The following is an 18,874-nucleotide window of genomic DNA, read 5'->3' on the forward strand; positions in this document are numbered from 1 at the left end:
AGGGACCAAGCCTTGCTCCCGGCCTTTACGATTGCGGAGAGCGCATAAAGGGACTGCATTTTTTTTGGCTTAGAGACAAAGCCTATTGAAATTGGAACAAGTAAAAGCATGCTAAGATCGGCCGGGCCGAATCTTGGGAACCCACCACCATGAATTCTGCTAAAACTGTATACAAAATAAATTTACTTTACCAAACTTCTGTATTAAAGCTTCTAGGAACAGAATAAGGATAATCGAGAGAACTGTTTATATGGGAGCTATATCAAGTTATAGGTAAATTTGAACCGTACTAGGCACAGTTGTTGGAAGTTGTAACCGAACACCGCATGCAAAATCCAGCCAAATCGGACAAACATTGCGTCATGTAAGGGCTCAAGAAGACAAATAGGGAGTACGGTTTATAGACCGATTAGCCCGTACTTGGCACATTTGTTGGAAATCCTAACAAAGCATTATGCACTTGGACAAAAACTGCGGCTTCCACGGAGCTGAAGAAGTCAATTAGGCAGATCGGTTTATACAGGACCTATATCAGGTTATAGACCGATTTGGACCGTACTTGGCACAGGTTGAAAGCCGTTACTGAACACAGCATCCAAAATTTCAGACAAATCGGACAAAGATAGTGCCTTCCAGGGGCTCAAGAAATCAAGTCGGGAAATCAGTTTATATGGGAGCTATATCAGGTTATAGGCCTATTTCGACCGTACTTAGCACAGTTGTTGGAGGTCATAGGAAAACACTGTGTGCAAAATTAAGGATAAATTGGACGAAGAAGTCAAATCGGGAGATCAGTTTATATGGGAGCTATTGGGTTGCCCAAAAAGTAATTGCGGAATTTTCATTTAGTCGGCATTGACAAATTTTTTCACAGCTTGTGACTCTGTAATTGCATTCTTTCTTCTGTCAGTTATCAGCTATTACTTTTAGCTTGCTTTAGAAAAAAAAGTGAAAAAAGTATATTTGATTAAAGTTCATTCTAATTTTTTATTAAAAATGCATTTACTTTCTTTTAAAAAATCCGCAATTACTTTTTAGGCAACCCAATATAACCAAATCAGAACCGATATGGCCCATTTGCAATCACCAACGACCTACATCAATAGTTAGTATCTGTGCATAATTTCAAGCGGGTAGCTTTACGCGTTCGATCGCTATCGTGATTTCGACAGATGGTCGGACGGACATGGCTGGATCGACTCAGGATGTCGAGACGATCCAGAAAATATACACTTTATGGGGGCGCAGATCAACATTCGAGGCGCTACAAACGGAATGACTAGATGGGTATACCCCCATTCTATGGTGGTGGGTATACAAAATCAATTCAGATTTGGATATAGCTCCCGTATATATGTTCGTCCGATTTGCAATAATAATGCAATAAAATTGTCATTTATTAACCTATTCTCTAGATATTTGACAGAAAGGATTTTTTCTTGATTCTCGACAATACATTGAATATCATTGAAATCGGTCCAGATTTAGATATAGCTTCCATGCATGTTTATCGCCCAATTTTCACTTCTAGAGCCACTGCCATAACTTTTATTGACCAATCCTTATAAACATTGTACAACGCTTTCCTCCACAATATCGAAGAAGCTTGCCCGAAATCGTTTCAGATTTTGATATAGCTCCCATATACATGTTTGTCCAATTTTGAGAAATATTGCAATAAAGTGATTATTTGTTAACAAATTCTCTCGAAATTAGGCAGGAAGGATTTTCTCTTAACTTATATATTACTAGTGAATTTCATAGAGATGGGTTTAGATTTAGATATGGTCGTCTTGTATGTATATCGCCTGATTTCCATTTCTAGAGCGTTTATTGCCCAATCATACCAAAATTTTGCACAATGTTTCCCTCGATGCCTACCCAAATAACTAAGAAGTTTGTTCAAAATCGGTTTAGAATAAGATTTAGCTCCCATATATATGTCCGTTAGATTTTAGGTAATTTGCAATAATGTTGTCATTTTCAACCGTAGTTATTATAGTTTGAACATATCTGCTTTGCTCTAAATTTGTAGAGTCGAATATAAATATTTCGAGGTATTGCAAACGAAATGACGTGAATTGGGGGGAAATTACACTTTATAGGGCGCACCCAGCAAATTTTGAGACTAGAAACACAAAGTACTTTTCCGGGGCAAAGGCCTTTTGGACCCCCTAGGGACTAAAAATGACCAGTTGGAGGGACGTGCTCCCTATTGTTGTCGTTGGGGCTACCCAGGGATTGCCGTGAGGATGTTACTATCTCATTTTAATGCTCTCAGGAGTATATTTAATGTGTGCTTCTTTAACACTCACGATGTGATGTCTTCATGCTCATCATCAACCTCCTCCTCTTCATCATAAATTTAAATCAAGTAGTAGCGTGCTAAGTTCGGTCGTTCCGAATCTTATATAGCCTCCACCATGGATAGCATTTGTCGAGTTCTTTGCGCGGTATCCCTTTTTAGGCAAACAAAGAATAATGAATAAGAACTGTTGTGCTATTGGAGCTATATTAAGTTATAGTTCGATTCGGACCATAAATGAATTGAATGCTGAACATTGTAGAAGTCATTGTGTAATATTTCAGTCCATTCGGATCGGATAATTGAGCTTTGTAGGGGCCTAAGAAGCAAAATCGGGAGATCGGTTTATATGGGAGCTGTATCAAGCTATAGATCGATTCAGATTATATTGAAAACGTATGTTGGAGATAATTGGAGAAGCCGTTGTACAAAAATTCTGCCAAATCGGATGAGAATTGCGCCCTCTAGAGGCTCAAGAAGTCAAGATCCCAGATCGGTTTATATGGCAACTATATCAGGTTATTAACCGATTTGCGCCATACTAAGTACAGTTGTTGGAAGTCATTACAAAACATCTCATGCAAAATTTGAGTCAAATCGGAAAAAATTTGCGTCCCCTAGAGGCTCAAGAAGTCAAGATCCAAGATCGGTTTAAATGGCAGCTATATCAAAACACGGACAGATTTGGTCCATTTACAATCCCAACCGACCTACACTAATTAAAATTTATTTGTGCAAAATTTCAAGCGCCTAGCTTTACTCCTTCGAAAGTTAGCGTGCTTTCGACAGACAGACGGACGGACGGACGAACATCGCTAGATCGACTTAAAATGTCATGACTATCAAGAATATATATACTTTATGGGGTCTTAGACGCATATTTCGGAGTCTTACAAACAGAATGACGAAATTAGTATACCCCCATCCTATGGTGGAGGGTATAACAAGTCATCGTTCGATTCGGACCATAATAGAACTGAAGGTTTAAGACCGTAGTATAAGTCATTTCAGCTAATTCGAAACAAATTGTGCCCTTTAGGGGCTCAAGAAGTAAAATAGGGAGATCGGTTTATATGGGAGCTGTATCAGGCCATAGAGGCTTAAGAAGTCAAGATCCCAGATCGGATTATATGACAGCTATATTAGGTTATGGACTGATTTGAACCACACTCAACACATATGTTGCAAGTTCTAACAAAACACCTCATGCAAAATTTCAGCCAAAATTGCGCCCTCTAGTGACTCATGAAGTCAAGATCCAAGACCGGTTTATATGGTAGCTATATCAAAGCTTGAACCGAGCTACACTAATAAGAAGTATTCGTGCACAATTTCAAGCGGCTAGCTTTACTCCTTCAAAAGTTAGCGAGATTTCGACAGACAGACGGACATGTCTAGATCGACTTAAATTGACATGACGATCAAGAATATATATACGTTATGGGGTCTCAGAGGAATATTTGGAGGAGTTACAAACAGAATGACGAAATTAATATACCCCCATCCTATGGTGGAGTGTATAAAAAATTAAAATTGGAAAAATTCGCCGTAGGTAAGTGTAATTTATATGTTTTATGCGTTTTCATAACAACTTTTTCGAAATGCCGAGGTGACAAACTTTAGGGGCCGGCCAAGAGGAGCCTAGGCCACCTAGGTCATTGAAACGATGAGACATCAGCTCTTTATATTTAATAGAGTTATCCGTTAGGATAGAGATAACTCTTTGTGTCTCCACCTAACGTTATCTCTATCCGTTAGGTGGAGACACAATATCAGATATTAACCAACTTAGGGTAGTGGCATTGAAAGCAATTAAGGATTTTGTAAGTAGCACGGAATTCCTAACTTAAAATTTTCTTTTTAGAGGTTACTTTGTAGTTTCTAGAGCGCACAATAAGCCGATTACTGGCTTAGGTGTATGTCCATAGTGGCATTGGTCGGATTAATATCTGCAACCTCTTTTCAACCTAACCTATCTCTATCCGTGCTTAAAGGGCATATATTTTTCCAGTTTTTTTTAATTCTATCCCACTGTCAGACTGTTACAGTGAACAGTCTGGCGGGCTGAAGATCGTAGATGTGGTTCACCTGAGGTCGAGCCTTGTCGAGAGATGTAAGGAGGTTGCTGCAAATTGTGCTGAAAAAATTCTAAAAAAAAAAATTAATAGAGATATCTTAGTAGTTCGAATTTAGCTGATAACAGTGTCTTTAAAAAACCAAAAATAAATTTTGCCCGATTTTTTTTTTACAAAAATCGTCAAAATATCCATTTTGGGCAAAATCGGCATTTTTCAATAAGTTTGTTTGAGGTAAACAAACATTAGCCCGAATAGGGGATCTGGGCTTTGCATTTTGAGAACTCGAGGGATTATCCCAATTTTTAAATAAAAAATTGATTATTTTAAAGTGCATATTGCACCCGTTTAATTTGACATATCTGTTTCAAACTTCTGAAGAAAAAGTTAAGGTAATTAAGCAACTATTTTCAATATAGGCCAATGTAATATACCAATGAAATTACTTTTTTGTGGACAAAAAATTTTAAAAATTCGCTTCTTTTACATTTTTTTACTTCCAACCTATATTACTGAATAATTGTATGTTTCGTTGTAAATTTTGTCACAAATCCAAATCATGCATCAAAATGAAAATCGAACCCCAAATGCATTCGTAAATTGCAAAATACGAAATTGGTTGGGCCGAAATTTCAACCACAAAAATCAAAAAGTCGAATATTAGACGGACATTCAAAGAGATAATTTGTATCTAAAGCCATATATACTCCGAGGTGAAGAACTTTAGGGGCCTGCCAGTAGGTGCCCGGGCCATCTAACGCCTGGAAATATTGCATGTTCTCGATAACTCATCAGCTTTAACCATTTAAAATTTCAAAAAGTTTTCTTTATTTGTTCTTAAATGGCATATTTTTTACTAATTTTTTTTCAGACATATCCCAAAAATTATCCCTAATTTTTTTTCAGACATATCCCTATGCGACGCTCCTGACTCAGGATCACATCCAAGACCTTGAGGATCGCAAAACCCTTAGCCCGAAAGACACTGCACACACCCAGAAGTCTATGGGACTCCCTTATTCCTAGGAATTTAAAATGATTTTGCATAGATTATATATTCGTCTCGTGGGCGAGCACTCACCTACAGGTCTCTTTATGTTCTTTTCCTTACATATGTGCGATATTGCCACTACCTTTAGCTACTTTGAATGTCCGTCTAATCTTTCCTAATAATTTCGAAGTCACAGTTCCACCATCTCTTATCTTTCTTAACTTACTGAACAAGCCGATTCATCGGCTTTAAAGTTGGCGGGGTCCTAAAAGCCCCGTCCCATTGTTATTGTATGATATGTTACATATTTGCCTTCTAAGACTTCCCGTGCTCATAAATTGTATTTCTCCCTGTAGGATACTACAGCGGCTGCGAATGAACAGAATAATATGCCTGCTGATATCGAAGTTCACATTTTGGGAGAAATTTTCTCACCTCCTGCTCAATATCATGAAAACCGTTTTTCATTCTTCCTTTCCCATTGAATGGCTACAAGGGCAACAAAGCTACAGATACTGCTTAGGCATCATGAAATTGGATCGTTGCAAGGTTTTGATCCTTGTCTTCTTAGTAGATGGTACAGGTGGAGGTAAGTACATGAGCAATCAATTTATTGCAGTTTTAGTAATGCGGCGATCTGCCAAGTTTGAATATTTTTTCATTGCACCTCCCTTCTAACTACAGCAGTACAATTTGCGAGGGAATGTAATAAAAAATTGCTGGTATGTGCCAGCAGTATATTGCCAGTCTTCGGGATTTCTCTCCATTATTTCTAAATATTGAAAAAATTTGCGACTGTCTCTTTCAACTGTCGTTGTCTTCTTTGTTACGATACAATTTTTTACATCGGTTCAGATTTAGATATAGCTTCCATATAAACCGATCTCCCGATTTGACTTCTTGAGCGCTTACAAGCCGCAATTGATGTCCGATTTGCCAGAAATTTTTAATGTAGTGTTCCGTTATGACTTCCAACAACTATGAAAAGTACGATACATATCGTTCTATAATCTGATATAGTTCCCATATAAACCGATCTCCCGATTTGTATTCTTAAACCCTTACAAGCCTTAATTTTTGTCCGATTTGTCTGAAATTGAGCATATAGTGTTTTGTTGTTTGCTTGGTCTATAACATGATATAGCTCCCATATAAACCGATCTCCCGATTTGACTTCTTGAGTCCTTACAATTTTTGCCCGATTTGGCTGAAATTTTGTATTCGGTGTTCTTTTACTTGGACTTCCACCAACTGTGGCAAATACCGTACAACCGGTCTCTCGATCATTGTTGTGCGGTTCTTAGAAGCTTTAATTTTTGCTGGTTTGACAGAAGTTTGGAATGTAGAATTAAATCAGGCATTCAACTAAATTTGTTTTGCATAAATTTTTTGCAGAATCCATGGTGGTGGGCTTGCAAAATTCGGCCCGTCTGAACTTAGCACGCTTTTGGACGCCCCGGTAGCCGAGTTGGTAGCGTGCTTGGATTACCAGTGCAGGAGTCGTGGGTTCGATTCCCGCCAGACGCCTTGGTCTGTTGCTACTGTGGTTTCACAATGGACCTAAAATTGTCTAAGTGAGTCTGTAAAGGACTGCCACTCTTACCTAATCTAACCTAGCTCGCTTTTCTTGATTTGCGATAAATTCTTGGAAGAATTTGTGACAGATCCCCGAGGGTATCCCCTTACTAATGCTGGCTATATTTGTGAGGTATCCTGCTATGTTAAAACTTCACTACCAAGTGGTGTCGCCATGCGGCACGCCGTTCGGACTCGGCATAAAAAAGGAGGCCCCTTATCATTGAGCTCAAACTGCATTCACTGATATGAGAGTAGAATCCCCTGTTCCTAAATGGAATGTTCATGGGAAGTTTAGTAAAATAAATACACAATTATAATAATAGCCTTCCATTTTCGCACAACTCCATTATGGTTTTGTATTATGATCTTCTGTTGTAGCTATGCTATAAGTAAAACAAAAAATTACTTATGAGCGTTGTTTTTTTCACAAATTGAAATACCAAATTTGGGATTAATATATGTATTTATCGCGTAAATATTTCCAAATAATGGTTGTGCCTTCGAAATTCTTGTTGTACCTGGCAGCCATTTGTCTGTTGCTCTAATGATTTTTGTCATTAGACATACCAGCATTTTTGTACCTAAAGCGAAACTTTAAAAATTGTCAAATTCCAAGTTTACAATCCCCACTCGACCGAGCTGTTCTATATACTAACTGCTCTTTGCTCAATCAAAACAAAGAAATAAACAATGTTGTGTGTGACAATTTAAATTTTTTGCAAGCCCATTGGACTGCTTGGGATTTCTTGTACATATATGCATAAAGTAATATGCAGTAGAGTGAGTATTTTTGCCAACCACTGGTCTATACGCTCAAATACTCACTTTTTCTCTCTAGTAAGAGCAACACAAGGGAATAACTATTGGTCCGAATAATATTTTGCTGCTATCAAAGCACATTTGCAATTAAAAAGTTTGGTAGGCGAAGCTGCTTAAGGGTTTACAATAAACAAAGTAAGTTGCGTTCAATAATGCTAAGTTTATGGCTATCGTTTGATATGTTGAAGTGAAACGTTACTTGGTTATAATAGAAGAAAAACTTTGTAATAAAAGGATTATGATTGTAGTAAAAAAGTCCCAAACGTTTTATTTATTGGGTGTATATGTTTTTGTGATTGTCTTGACATTCCAAGTCGATTTAGCCATGTCCGTCAAACTGTCTGTCTAAAGCACGCTAACTTTCGAGGGAGTGAAGCTATGTGCTTGAAATTTTACACAAATATTTTCTGTTAGTGTAGGTCGGTTGTGATTCAAAATAGGCCATATCGGTCCACGTTTTGAAATAGCTGTCATATAAACCGCTCTCGGATCTTGACTTCTTGAGCCTCTGACACAATTAGCTTCCGATTTGACCAAAATTTTGTTCAAATAGGATTATAGACTGATGAAGCTCTCATATAAACCGATCGCCGAATATGGCTTCTTGAGCCTCTTAAGGGCGCAATTATTTGGCTGAAATTTAGACGTGGTATATTTGTATGACTTCTAATATGTTAGGTTTAAGTGGCAGCCTGCCGAGAGACTCACATAGATTTTTTTGTCCATTATGATACCATAGGAATATCAGAAGGTAGATACCTTCTAGTTCCTGCCGTTGAACCATCCAGATCGCTTTAAAAAGCCCAAGAACTTGCGAAAGTATACATTTGCCTTATCAGACAAGTTCTCAATGAAATGCCTGATCCTGAAGACTTAGCTTACATGTCACTAGAGGTATACCCACAGATTGCAATTCCCCTGGAATGTGTAAGGCAGTTCTTAGTTTCACAAGCTCGTCTGGGATCTCGGGGATATCCCTGCGAAAGGTGAATTTTGAGCTGTTCAGCCATCTCGTTTTGAGATCTATGACAGTCCAGGCCGGTTTTTTAGTTCAGAAATACACTCGCCAGAGATTTAATGGCTGCCCGGCTGTCTGGAAAGATATTTGTGCTAAACGTCGTTATGACAATATATATTAGACATTGCACGACTTCTTTAATTGCAAGGATCTCCAATACAAACTACAGTGGTCGATTAAAACATGTTTACCAAAGCCCAAATTCACTTGATTCGAGGTAATCTCCAAAACCTGTCTACAATACGATTCAAGTGATTTGTATTTGCCAACAGGGATGTTTTTGGAAAGCGTTTTATTGTGATCTGCATCTTTATTGTGTTCAGCATATAAATTGTGGTCAGTTAATAAACTAGTGAGGTGACCACCGTAGCGCAGAGGTTAGCATGTTCGCCTATGACGCTGAACGCCTGGGTTCGAATCCTGGCGAGACCATCAGAAAAAAAAAATTTTAACGGTGATTTCCCCTCCTAAAGCTGGCAACATTTGTGAGGTACTATGCCATGTAAAACTTCTCTCCAAAGAAGTGTCGCACTGCGGCACGCCGTTCGGACTCGGCTATAAAAAGGAATTTAGCTATCCACAATGTCCAGAGGCATAACATTTTTCTCTCTTAATAAAATCTGTCGAAAACAAATGCATTGCTACGATATGCGATCGTCAACCAAACATCATACAATGACGGCTTGTAAAAAAAATCCTATAGTGTGCTGCAAAGCCGAAAAAACCATGCCATAAATTGTTATCGCAGCAGCACTGCATACCCCCAATGCATCTGACAATATTTGAGAAAAGAACAAGTAAAAACGTGTTAGGTTCGGCTGGGCCAAATTTTGGGAAACCACCACCATGGATTCTGCCAAAAATTTATACAAATAAATTTACAATAGTTGAAAGACATAATTTTATTCTACATGCCAAACTTCTGTCAACTCAGCAAAATTAAAGCTTGTAGGAAGCGAATAAGGACGATAGAGAGATCGCTTTACATGGGAGCAATATCAGGTTATAGACTGATTTGTACCGTATTTGGCACAGTTATTGGAAGTTGTAACAGGACAGTTTGTGCAAAATTTCAGCCAAATCGGACAAAAATTGCGGCTTTTAAGGGCTCAAGAAGTCAAATTGGGAGATCGGTTTATATGGGAGCTATATTTAAATTTGAACCGATATGGCCCATTTGCAATCTCCAACGACCTGTATCAATATTAAATATCTGTGCAAAATTTCAAGCGGCTAGCTTTACGCGTTCGACCGCTTTCGTGATTTCGACAGACGGACGGACGGACATAACTAAATCGACTAAGAACGTCGAGACGATCAAGAATATATGGGGTCTTAGACGAATATTTCGAGGTGTAACAAACAGAATGATTAGATTAGTATACCCCCATCTTATGGTGGTGAGTGTAAACATCAAATTGTTGTGCTTTGTTTGTTTGTTTTTTGTCTGTTCCGTATAGACACAAAAACGGCTGAACCGATTTTCATGAAAATTTCACAGATGGGGACGGACCCTCCCCCATTACTCCATTTTCAAAAACGACAGATCTCGGAGATTGGTTCAGGTCTGCAGATCATGGTCCTTTTTTCGTTTGCATGGGTCGTCAATGTGAGGAGAGTTCGTTTTAATGTCGTCCCCTGTAGGGGGTTTGATTCGATTTGAATGCCATTTTCATTGCCTATGACTCCATGAGTAAAAATAATGCATAGTGTCGTTACCACACATCGTTTCAAAACAACAGTATTTAAAACTATTCATAGAAAGAGAATATGACGAAAGCCGTGTATTGTATTGCATGTCTTTCGTTTATCTCCATTGTAAATTTTGCCCGTGAATATTTTATTAAGGAACAGGGGCAAACTTCTCACATATCAATGAGTGCAGTCCTATTCAAGTTTAAGCTCAATGATAAGGGGCCTCCTTTTTATAGCCGAGTCCGAACGGCATGCCGCAGTGCGACACCTCTTTGGAGAGAAGTTTTACATGGCATAGTACCTCACAAATGTTGCCAGCATTAGGAGGGGAAAACCACCGCTGAAAATTTTTTCTGATGGTCTCGCCAGGATTCGAACCCAGGCGTTCAGCGTCATAGGCGGACATGCTAACTTCTGCGCTACGGTGCCTTTGAGAGTTTATATCCGTTAACACTCTCAACGAACATACAACGAAAAGTGTTGTTGTTGTTCTAACCATTTTCATGTGGAGGTGGCGATCCTCGTTAAGCTCCTGTAGGTGAGTAAGCTCGTTCCGGTCCAAAGGACCGATCGCCGCTGGAACAGGGTGGCCATTAGTTATTTAAAGGCGCCAATAACTGAGGGCCTATGCTGCTCGATACGACAAGCATCATAGGCCCTCAGTATTTGTGCAAGAGCCGGTGGCGCCCGGCCTCTCACTGAGACTCTCCGCTCGATACCGCTGATTGTCCACGACTGCCATTGCAACTACTCCGTATGGAGCATTCCACTATCCGCAACGTGAGGACGCGCCCGATAACTCGCAGCTAAGTTTCTCGTGAATACCACACAGATCGGACCTCAATGTCCCAGCCTGTGTGGTGCTCAAAGCTATTCCGTGCCGGGAGCGAATGGTGTGAATCATTTTAGTGTTGATTGAATAAAGCCTTATAGCTTTCAAAGAGAATATTTTTAAATACTTCGTTATTTTCTGTTATACCCACCACCATAGGATGAGGAAAGGTACTGGGGAAGAGAATGCTTAAATAGTTTTGGACCCAAGTGTCGAGAGCCGGTCGCACCCAAAACATATAGGCCAAAAGTGAGATTTTAGTTAAGGGGATTTGAGAGCTGGTTTGTAAATTTGTTTGTTCAGTATAGACCAGGGATTTAAAGCGGAGCGGAATTTTTTGGACCCGGAACGGAGCGGAAGCCAGAGCGGTTTCCAATTTCAAAATCTGCTCCGCTCCGATAAAATGAAAATCTTTAAAATACACATAATACACATTAAAACAAAAATTATTAAATTAACATGAGGTAACTTTAGGGTTAACTTTTATTGAATGGTTATCGAAAACAAAATAGAGAATAGATTTGTACGAGCTTTAAAAAGTTTTGTCTTAAAGTCAAAGCAAGTGAAAACGAGCTAAGTGTGGTAGGGCCGAATCTTGTATACCATCCGCCATTGATCGCGCATTTGTCAAGCTCTTTGCACTGTTTCTCCTTATAGGCAGAAACCAAAAAGATGAATGAAAAAAACTCCATGGATTTTTATACCCACCTCCATAGGATAGGGGGTATATTCATTTAGCACTTCCGTTTGCCAACCCAGCGAAATATTCATTTTTATCCCTACAAAGATGATTTAACGATGACCGTGTCTGTTGTAATCACGCCACAGCATCCAAAAATTCAGATATCGAGCTTAAGTTCGGATTTTGTTTATACGTTGGTTACGTTTTTGAACGAGCTATAAGGATTATATTTAGATATAGCTGACAATTTTTGTTGTCCGATTTTACTGAAATTGGAAATGGTGAGTTGCACTAGGACCCCCGATATCCGAATCGAAAATGGTTCATATCGAGCTATAATTAGATATAGCTGCCATATAGACCGGTCTACCGGTTTATCACCCGATTTTGTTGAAATTCGGAACAGTGACATTCTGTCGACATTCGCAACGAGTTTGGTCCAAATCGAGCTATATTTAGATAAAGCTGCCATAAAGACCGATTTGCCAATTAAGGATCTTAAACCCATAAAGACACATTTGTTACCCGATTTCGCTTCAATTTGGAACAGTGAATTACAGTAGGCCTCTCGTTGTCCGCCCTGAACATAGTCCAGATCGGACCATATTTAGATATAGCTGTATTATAGACCAATCTGCCGAATCAGTGTTTAAAGCTCATAAAAGCTTCATTTAATACCCGATTTCGCTGATATTTGGAATAGAGAGTTTTACTGGCCGTTTCATTGTCCTAACTGAACATAGTTCAGATCGTACCAAATTTGGATATAGCTGCCATATAGAGCGATCTACCGATTTAAAAGCCCTATTTTCGTATTTCGCTGAAATTTAGAGCAGTGAGTTGGACTAGATTTCCCGTTGTCCGAATCAAATTTGGATATAGCTGCTATATGTACCAATATGTACCTATATGTATAACAAGAAAATTTACTAATAAATAGTCAGTTTAACTGGAAAAGAGTGTGAGCGAAGAGGGGAGTACGAAGCGGAACAAAAAAATTCTGGGAGCGGAGCGGTAAAATTTTTGCTGGAGCGGAAAAAAGGTACCCGCTCCGGAATCCTGGTATAGACGCAAAAACGGCCAAACTGATTTTCTTGAAATTTTCACAGGGTGTGTAGGTTGATCTGTAAGGAGTAAGAGGTTATATAATTTGCTGATATCGGAAGCCGACATGAAAATGGATGACGTGAAAATATTCTTTTCCTATAATATCGAAGCATGTCAGAGATTACTGTAGTCAGACCCCAATAATTTTTACATTTGGTGTAACGATAACCTGCTGAATCTGAACATAAGAAAGTGTAAACATATGACATTTTTCAGACTGAATAAAATAGACTCAAGTTATTACTTTGTCGATCGATTGGTTGAATCAGTAACCACTTTGAATGATCTTAGGATCTTTTTAAATCACCAACTAGACTTCCAAGAGCATATTTCTCCTAATACTTGTAAGGCATATAAAAGTTTGGGCTTTATTAAACGACGGAGTAAGGAATTCTAATCGAATTGAATCTGTTCAAAAACAATTCTTATTATTTTACCTTAAAGGTCGCGGTTGGATCCAACATAATTTACCAAGTTACGACTATAGGTTTTATTTAATTAATTACTAACTGAAAAGACGTCGCACGGTGCTGAATGTAACATTCTATTGAACATTATTTTTGGTAAAATATTATCAGATTTTACTTTTTATAGTTATCCCAATCAGATCATCTCGAAATTATCAATTACTTCATAGTAAAAATGATTATACTAGCAGCTATGCTAAAAACAATCCTTTGCGTCGTCTCTTCGTTGAATTCAATATGTTTATCAACCTCATTGGTCTATCTGAAAGCCGTTAATCTATAAAAATAAAATTAATATTATATTTTTACAGTGTTTAAGCTTTAACAATGATTTGTTGATTTTGTTTGCAAAGTCAATATTTGTTAAAAAAAGAAATAAACATTAAAATAAAATAGTATTCTGTATGTAAACTATTAAATTATTATTACTAAAATCAAGTATTTTTTTATACATATGTATTTAGTTTATTAAGTCTGCAAGGATTTTTGTAATCTTTAAACTTAACGAAAAAATGTAAGAAAAAAGTATAGAAAAAATTAAAATAGTATTCTGTATGTAAACTATTAAATTATTATTACTAAAATCAAGTATTTTTTTATACATATGTATTTAGTTTATTAAGTCTGCAAGGATTTTTGTAATCTTTAAACTTAACGAAAAAATGTAAGAAAAAAGTATAGAAAAAATTAAGAAAAATTCAAAAATTATTCAAAATATATTTTAAAAAATATAGTAAGATATATCTCTAACTTGCAGTAAGTATAGAATAATGATGAACACATATATAAATGTAAAGTAATATTTATAAAGATTATAAATTGTGCATTTAAAAATAATAATAATAAACAAGTAAAAGCGTGCTAAGTTCGGCCGGGCCGAATCTTATATACCCTCCACCATGGATCGCATTTGTCGAGTCCTTTTTGCGGCATCTCTTCTTAGGCAAAAAAGGATATAAGAAAAGAGTTGCTCTGCTATTAAAACGATATCAAGATATGGTCCGGTTCGGACCACAATTAAATTATATGTTGGAGACCTGTGTAAAATTTCAGCCAATTCGTATAAGAATTGCGCCCATTGGGGCACACGAAGTAAAATAGAGAGAACGATTTATATGGGATCTGTATCGGGCTATAGACCGATTCAGACCATAATAAACACGATTGTTGATGGTCATGAGAGGATCCGTCGTACAAAATTTCAGGCATACCGGATAATAATAGCGATCTCTAGGGGTCAAGAAGTCAAGATCCCAGATCGGTTTATATGGCAGCTATATCAGGTTATGAACCGATTTGAACCTTATTTGACACAGTTGTTGAAAGTAAAAATAAAATACGTCATGCAAAATTTCAGCCAAATCGGATAGGAATTGCGCCCTCTAGAAGCTCAAGAAGTCAAATCCCCAGATCTGTTTATATGACAGCTATATCAGGTTATGGACCGATTTAAACCATACTTGGCACACTTGTTGGGTCTCATAACAAAACACGTCGTGCGAAATTCCATTCCAATCGGATAAGAATTGCGCCCTCTAGAGGCTCAAGAAGTCAAGATCCCAGATCGGTTTATATGGCAGCTATATCAGGTTATTGACTGATTTAAACCATACTTGGCACAGTTGTTGGATATCATAACAAAACACAAAATTTGCAAAATTTCATTCTGATCGGGTAAGAAATGCGCACTCTAGAGGCTCAAGAAGTCAAGACCCAAGATCGGTTTATATGGCAGCTATATCAGGTTATGGACCGATTTGAACCATACTTGGCACAGTTGTTGGATATCATAACAAAACACGTCGTGCAAAATTTCATTCTGATCGGGTAAGAATTGCGCACTCTAGAGGCTCAAGAAGTCAAGACCCAAGATCGGTTTATATGGCAGCTATATCAAAACATGGACCGATATGGCCCATTTACAATACCAACCGACCTACACTAATAAGAAGTATTTGTGCAAAATTTCAAGCGGCTAGCTTTACTCCTTCGGAAGTTAGCGGGCTTTCGACAGACAGACGGACGGACGGACGGACGGACGGACGGACGGACGGACGGACGGACGGACAGACGGACGGACGGACATGGCTAGATCGACATAAAATGTCGCGACGATCAAGAATATATATACTTTATGGGGTCTCAGACGAATATTTCGAGTAGTTACAAACAGAATGACGAAATTAGTATACCCCCCATCTTATGGTGGAGGGTGTAATAAAGTAAAATATAAAAGATATAAAATCTAAAGAGAGAGCATAAGATGAAAATATTATAAATTTAAGGAAAATATAAGATAATCCAAATGTTAAGAAAGAAACTAAGAGATTTAATAAAAAAAAACTAACAAGCTTGCTTAATGTCTATTATTTTATTATTATTATATCTATGTGAATTTATTATATTAACCTTGTTGTATAGCAACATCCCTTCGCCAGCAAAAACTAGAAAAAATTCCTTCCCCACCGTCATTTTGTAGATTGTACATTTTTTATCATTGTAGATGAGAATTGAGTTTTTTCCTAAATTTTTTGGAACAAGAAACTGCTACGATTAAAATAAAACAAACAAGTGACTCACATATATACATGCATATATACCGCCACTACTTCCTATGAAAGCAAGCGTTTTTATATACAAAACAATAGAAACATAAATTTTTTGTAGTAAACATTAATTAACAGCAAAACAAGGATTTTTTTTTAAATTCACTTTGCAATAGCTTTTCTAAAACAAAAATCCATGGGAAAATAAAAAAATAACATAAAGAAAATGTGTAGTTACTCAATTGAAAAATACTTCTTTAAAACAATTGAATAAAATATTTTAATAAAATAAATAAATTTTGCTGTTTTTTTAAGTTTTTGTCTTTTTTCTTTTTCTTTCTATATCGTTTTAATACAGCAAGCTTAAGAGATGTAATATAAACACAATTTATTACAATAATCGTTATATTTGTTTAGGTTTTAAAACGAAAAGAAAACAAAAATATGTTTACACATATAAAAGTAAAGGGAAATGATAGAACTCTCAAATTAGTTTTACAAGAAAAATATTTATATAGTCTATGTATTACAAAAATAAAAGAAGAACAAAAAAATAAAAAATTCTATAATTTACACAATTTAATGCGTTTTTACATCAGTGCCCCTCCACCTTGCGCAGATGTTAGCATGTCCGCCTATGACTCTTAACGCCTGGGTTCGAAACCTGGCGAGAACAACAGCGTTGGTTATCCCCTTCTAATGCTGGTGACATTTGTGAGGTCATTTGTCATGTTAAAACTTCTCGCCATAGAGGGGTCGTATTGCGGCACGCGGTTCAGACTCGGCTATAAAATGAAGGTCCCTTATCATTGAGCTTAAACTTGAATCCGACAGCACTCATTTACGTTAGAAGTTTGCATTTTGACCCTCCAAATTCATTTCATAGTCCTATTGTATACCTTATTCACTTCGAAAGTTAATTATACTTAACACCACTGATGTGGTACTGGCTCGCATTTGTTATCCGATTATTATCAAACTCTGCCAATGGCACTTTTTTGCCGCATCCAATATTCTATACTTGAACCGTAATAGACACCATTTTTATACCCACCACTGAATGAGAGGCGTATATTCATTTTGTTATTCCCTTTCCAACACATCGAAATATCCATTTCCGACCCTATATTGATCAACATAAAAATCTACGACGATCTAGCCATGTCCGTCCGTCTGTCTATTAAAATCACGCTACAGTATTTACAAATAGAGATATTGAGCTGAAACTTTGTATAGATTCCTTTTTATACCCACCAACGAAGGAATGGGGTATATTCATTTTGTATTTCCGTTTGCAACGCATCGAAATATCCATTTCCGACCCAGTAAAGTATCAGATCAGCGTAAAAATCTAAGACGATCTAGCCAAGTCCGTCTACCTGTTGAAATCACGCTACAGTCTTTAAAAATAAGGATATTGAGCAGAAACTTTGCACAGATTTTTTTTGTCCATAAGCAGGTTAAGTTCGAAGATGGGCTATATCGGACTATATCTTCATATAGTCCCCATATAGACCGATCCGCCGATTTAGGGTCTTAGGCCCATAAAAGCCACATTTATTATCCGATTTTGCTGAAATTTGGGACAGTGAGTTGTGTTAGGCCCTTCAGCATTTGGCCCAGATCGGTCCAGATTTGGATATAGCTGCCATATAGACCGATCTGTTGATTTAAGGTTTTGTGCCCATAAAGGGCGCATTGTCCGATGTCGCTGAAATTTGGGACAGTGAGTTAAGTAAAGCCCTCGACATATTTCTGCAATTTCTGCAATAAAAGCCACATGTATTATCCGATTTTGCTGAAATTTGGGACAGTGAGTTGTGTTAGGCCCTTCAACATTTGGCCCAGATCGGTCCAGATTTAAATATAGCTTTTATATAGACCGATCTCTCGGTTTAAGGTTTTGGGTCCATAAAAAGGTACATTTATTGTCCGATGTCGCCGAAATTTGGGACAGTGAGTTGCGTTAGACCCTTTGACATCCTTCTTAAATTTGGGCCAGATCGGTCCAGATTTAAAGTTTTGTTATACACAATTGAATAATGACTTGTACTTATTAGTATTTCGTCCAAATCAGAACATATTTCGATATAGCTGCTATGGGTCGTAACGTATACATTTTTCACGAATTTGACGAAAGGTGCTTTACATATACACCCGAGGTGGTGGGTATCCAAGGCCGAACTTAACGCCTTTTGACTTGTTATTCTACACAACGTTGTATTTTAAATCATAAAAGATTGTATCCACCACCATAGCATGGGGGGTGTACTTATCTAGTCATTCCGTTTGTAACACCGGGGTCATATCGGTTCAGATTTATATATAGCTTTTATATAAACCGATCTCCCGTTTTGAGATCTTGTGTCCCTGGTAGTTGCAATTGAAGTTCAACTTCAACATCTATGGTCTAAATTCGTGTATAACTAGATATAGCATCCATATTAACCGATATCCCGATTAACTTGTATAGCTCTCATATAAATCTATCTCTTGATTTGACTTCTTGGACCCCTTGGACTTGTTGTCCGATTTTGCTGACATTTCGCACGTAGCATTCAGTTATGACTTCCAAAATCCGTGGTAAGTATGGTCCAAATCGGTCCATAATCCGATATAGCTCCCTTGAAAAACGATCTCCCGAATTGATATCCTGAGCCCCTGGAAGCCCAAGAAGAAGAAAGACGGTCTGATTCTTGGCTGCGACGCCATCACCAATAATGATCCCTGGGGTAGCACGGACACGAACCTAAGGGGGA

General features: G+C 37.6%; 1 protein-coding gene across 1 annotated transcript in view; it reads left to right on the plus strand.

Annotated features, from left to right (window-relative positions):
• The first annotated feature begins 5,899 nt into the window (after positions 1–5,899).
• Positions 5,900–18,874, plus strand: part of LOC106084716 (protein phosphatase PHLPP-like protein) — a 46,635-nt gene continuing 33,660 nt past the window's right edge. Inside the window, exon 1 of the mRNA XM_013248604.2 lies at positions 5,900–5,960. Within this exon, the coding sequence (XP_013104058.2) occupies positions 5,900–5,960 (61 nt within the window). The remainder of the gene's footprint in view (positions 5,961–18,874) is intronic.

This window comes from Stomoxys calcitrans, chromosome 3, assembly GCF_963082655.1.
Source record: "Stomoxys calcitrans chromosome 3, idStoCalc2.1, whole genome shotgun sequence".
NCBI lineage: Eukaryota > Metazoa > Arthropoda > Insecta > Diptera > Muscidae > Stomoxys > Stomoxys calcitrans.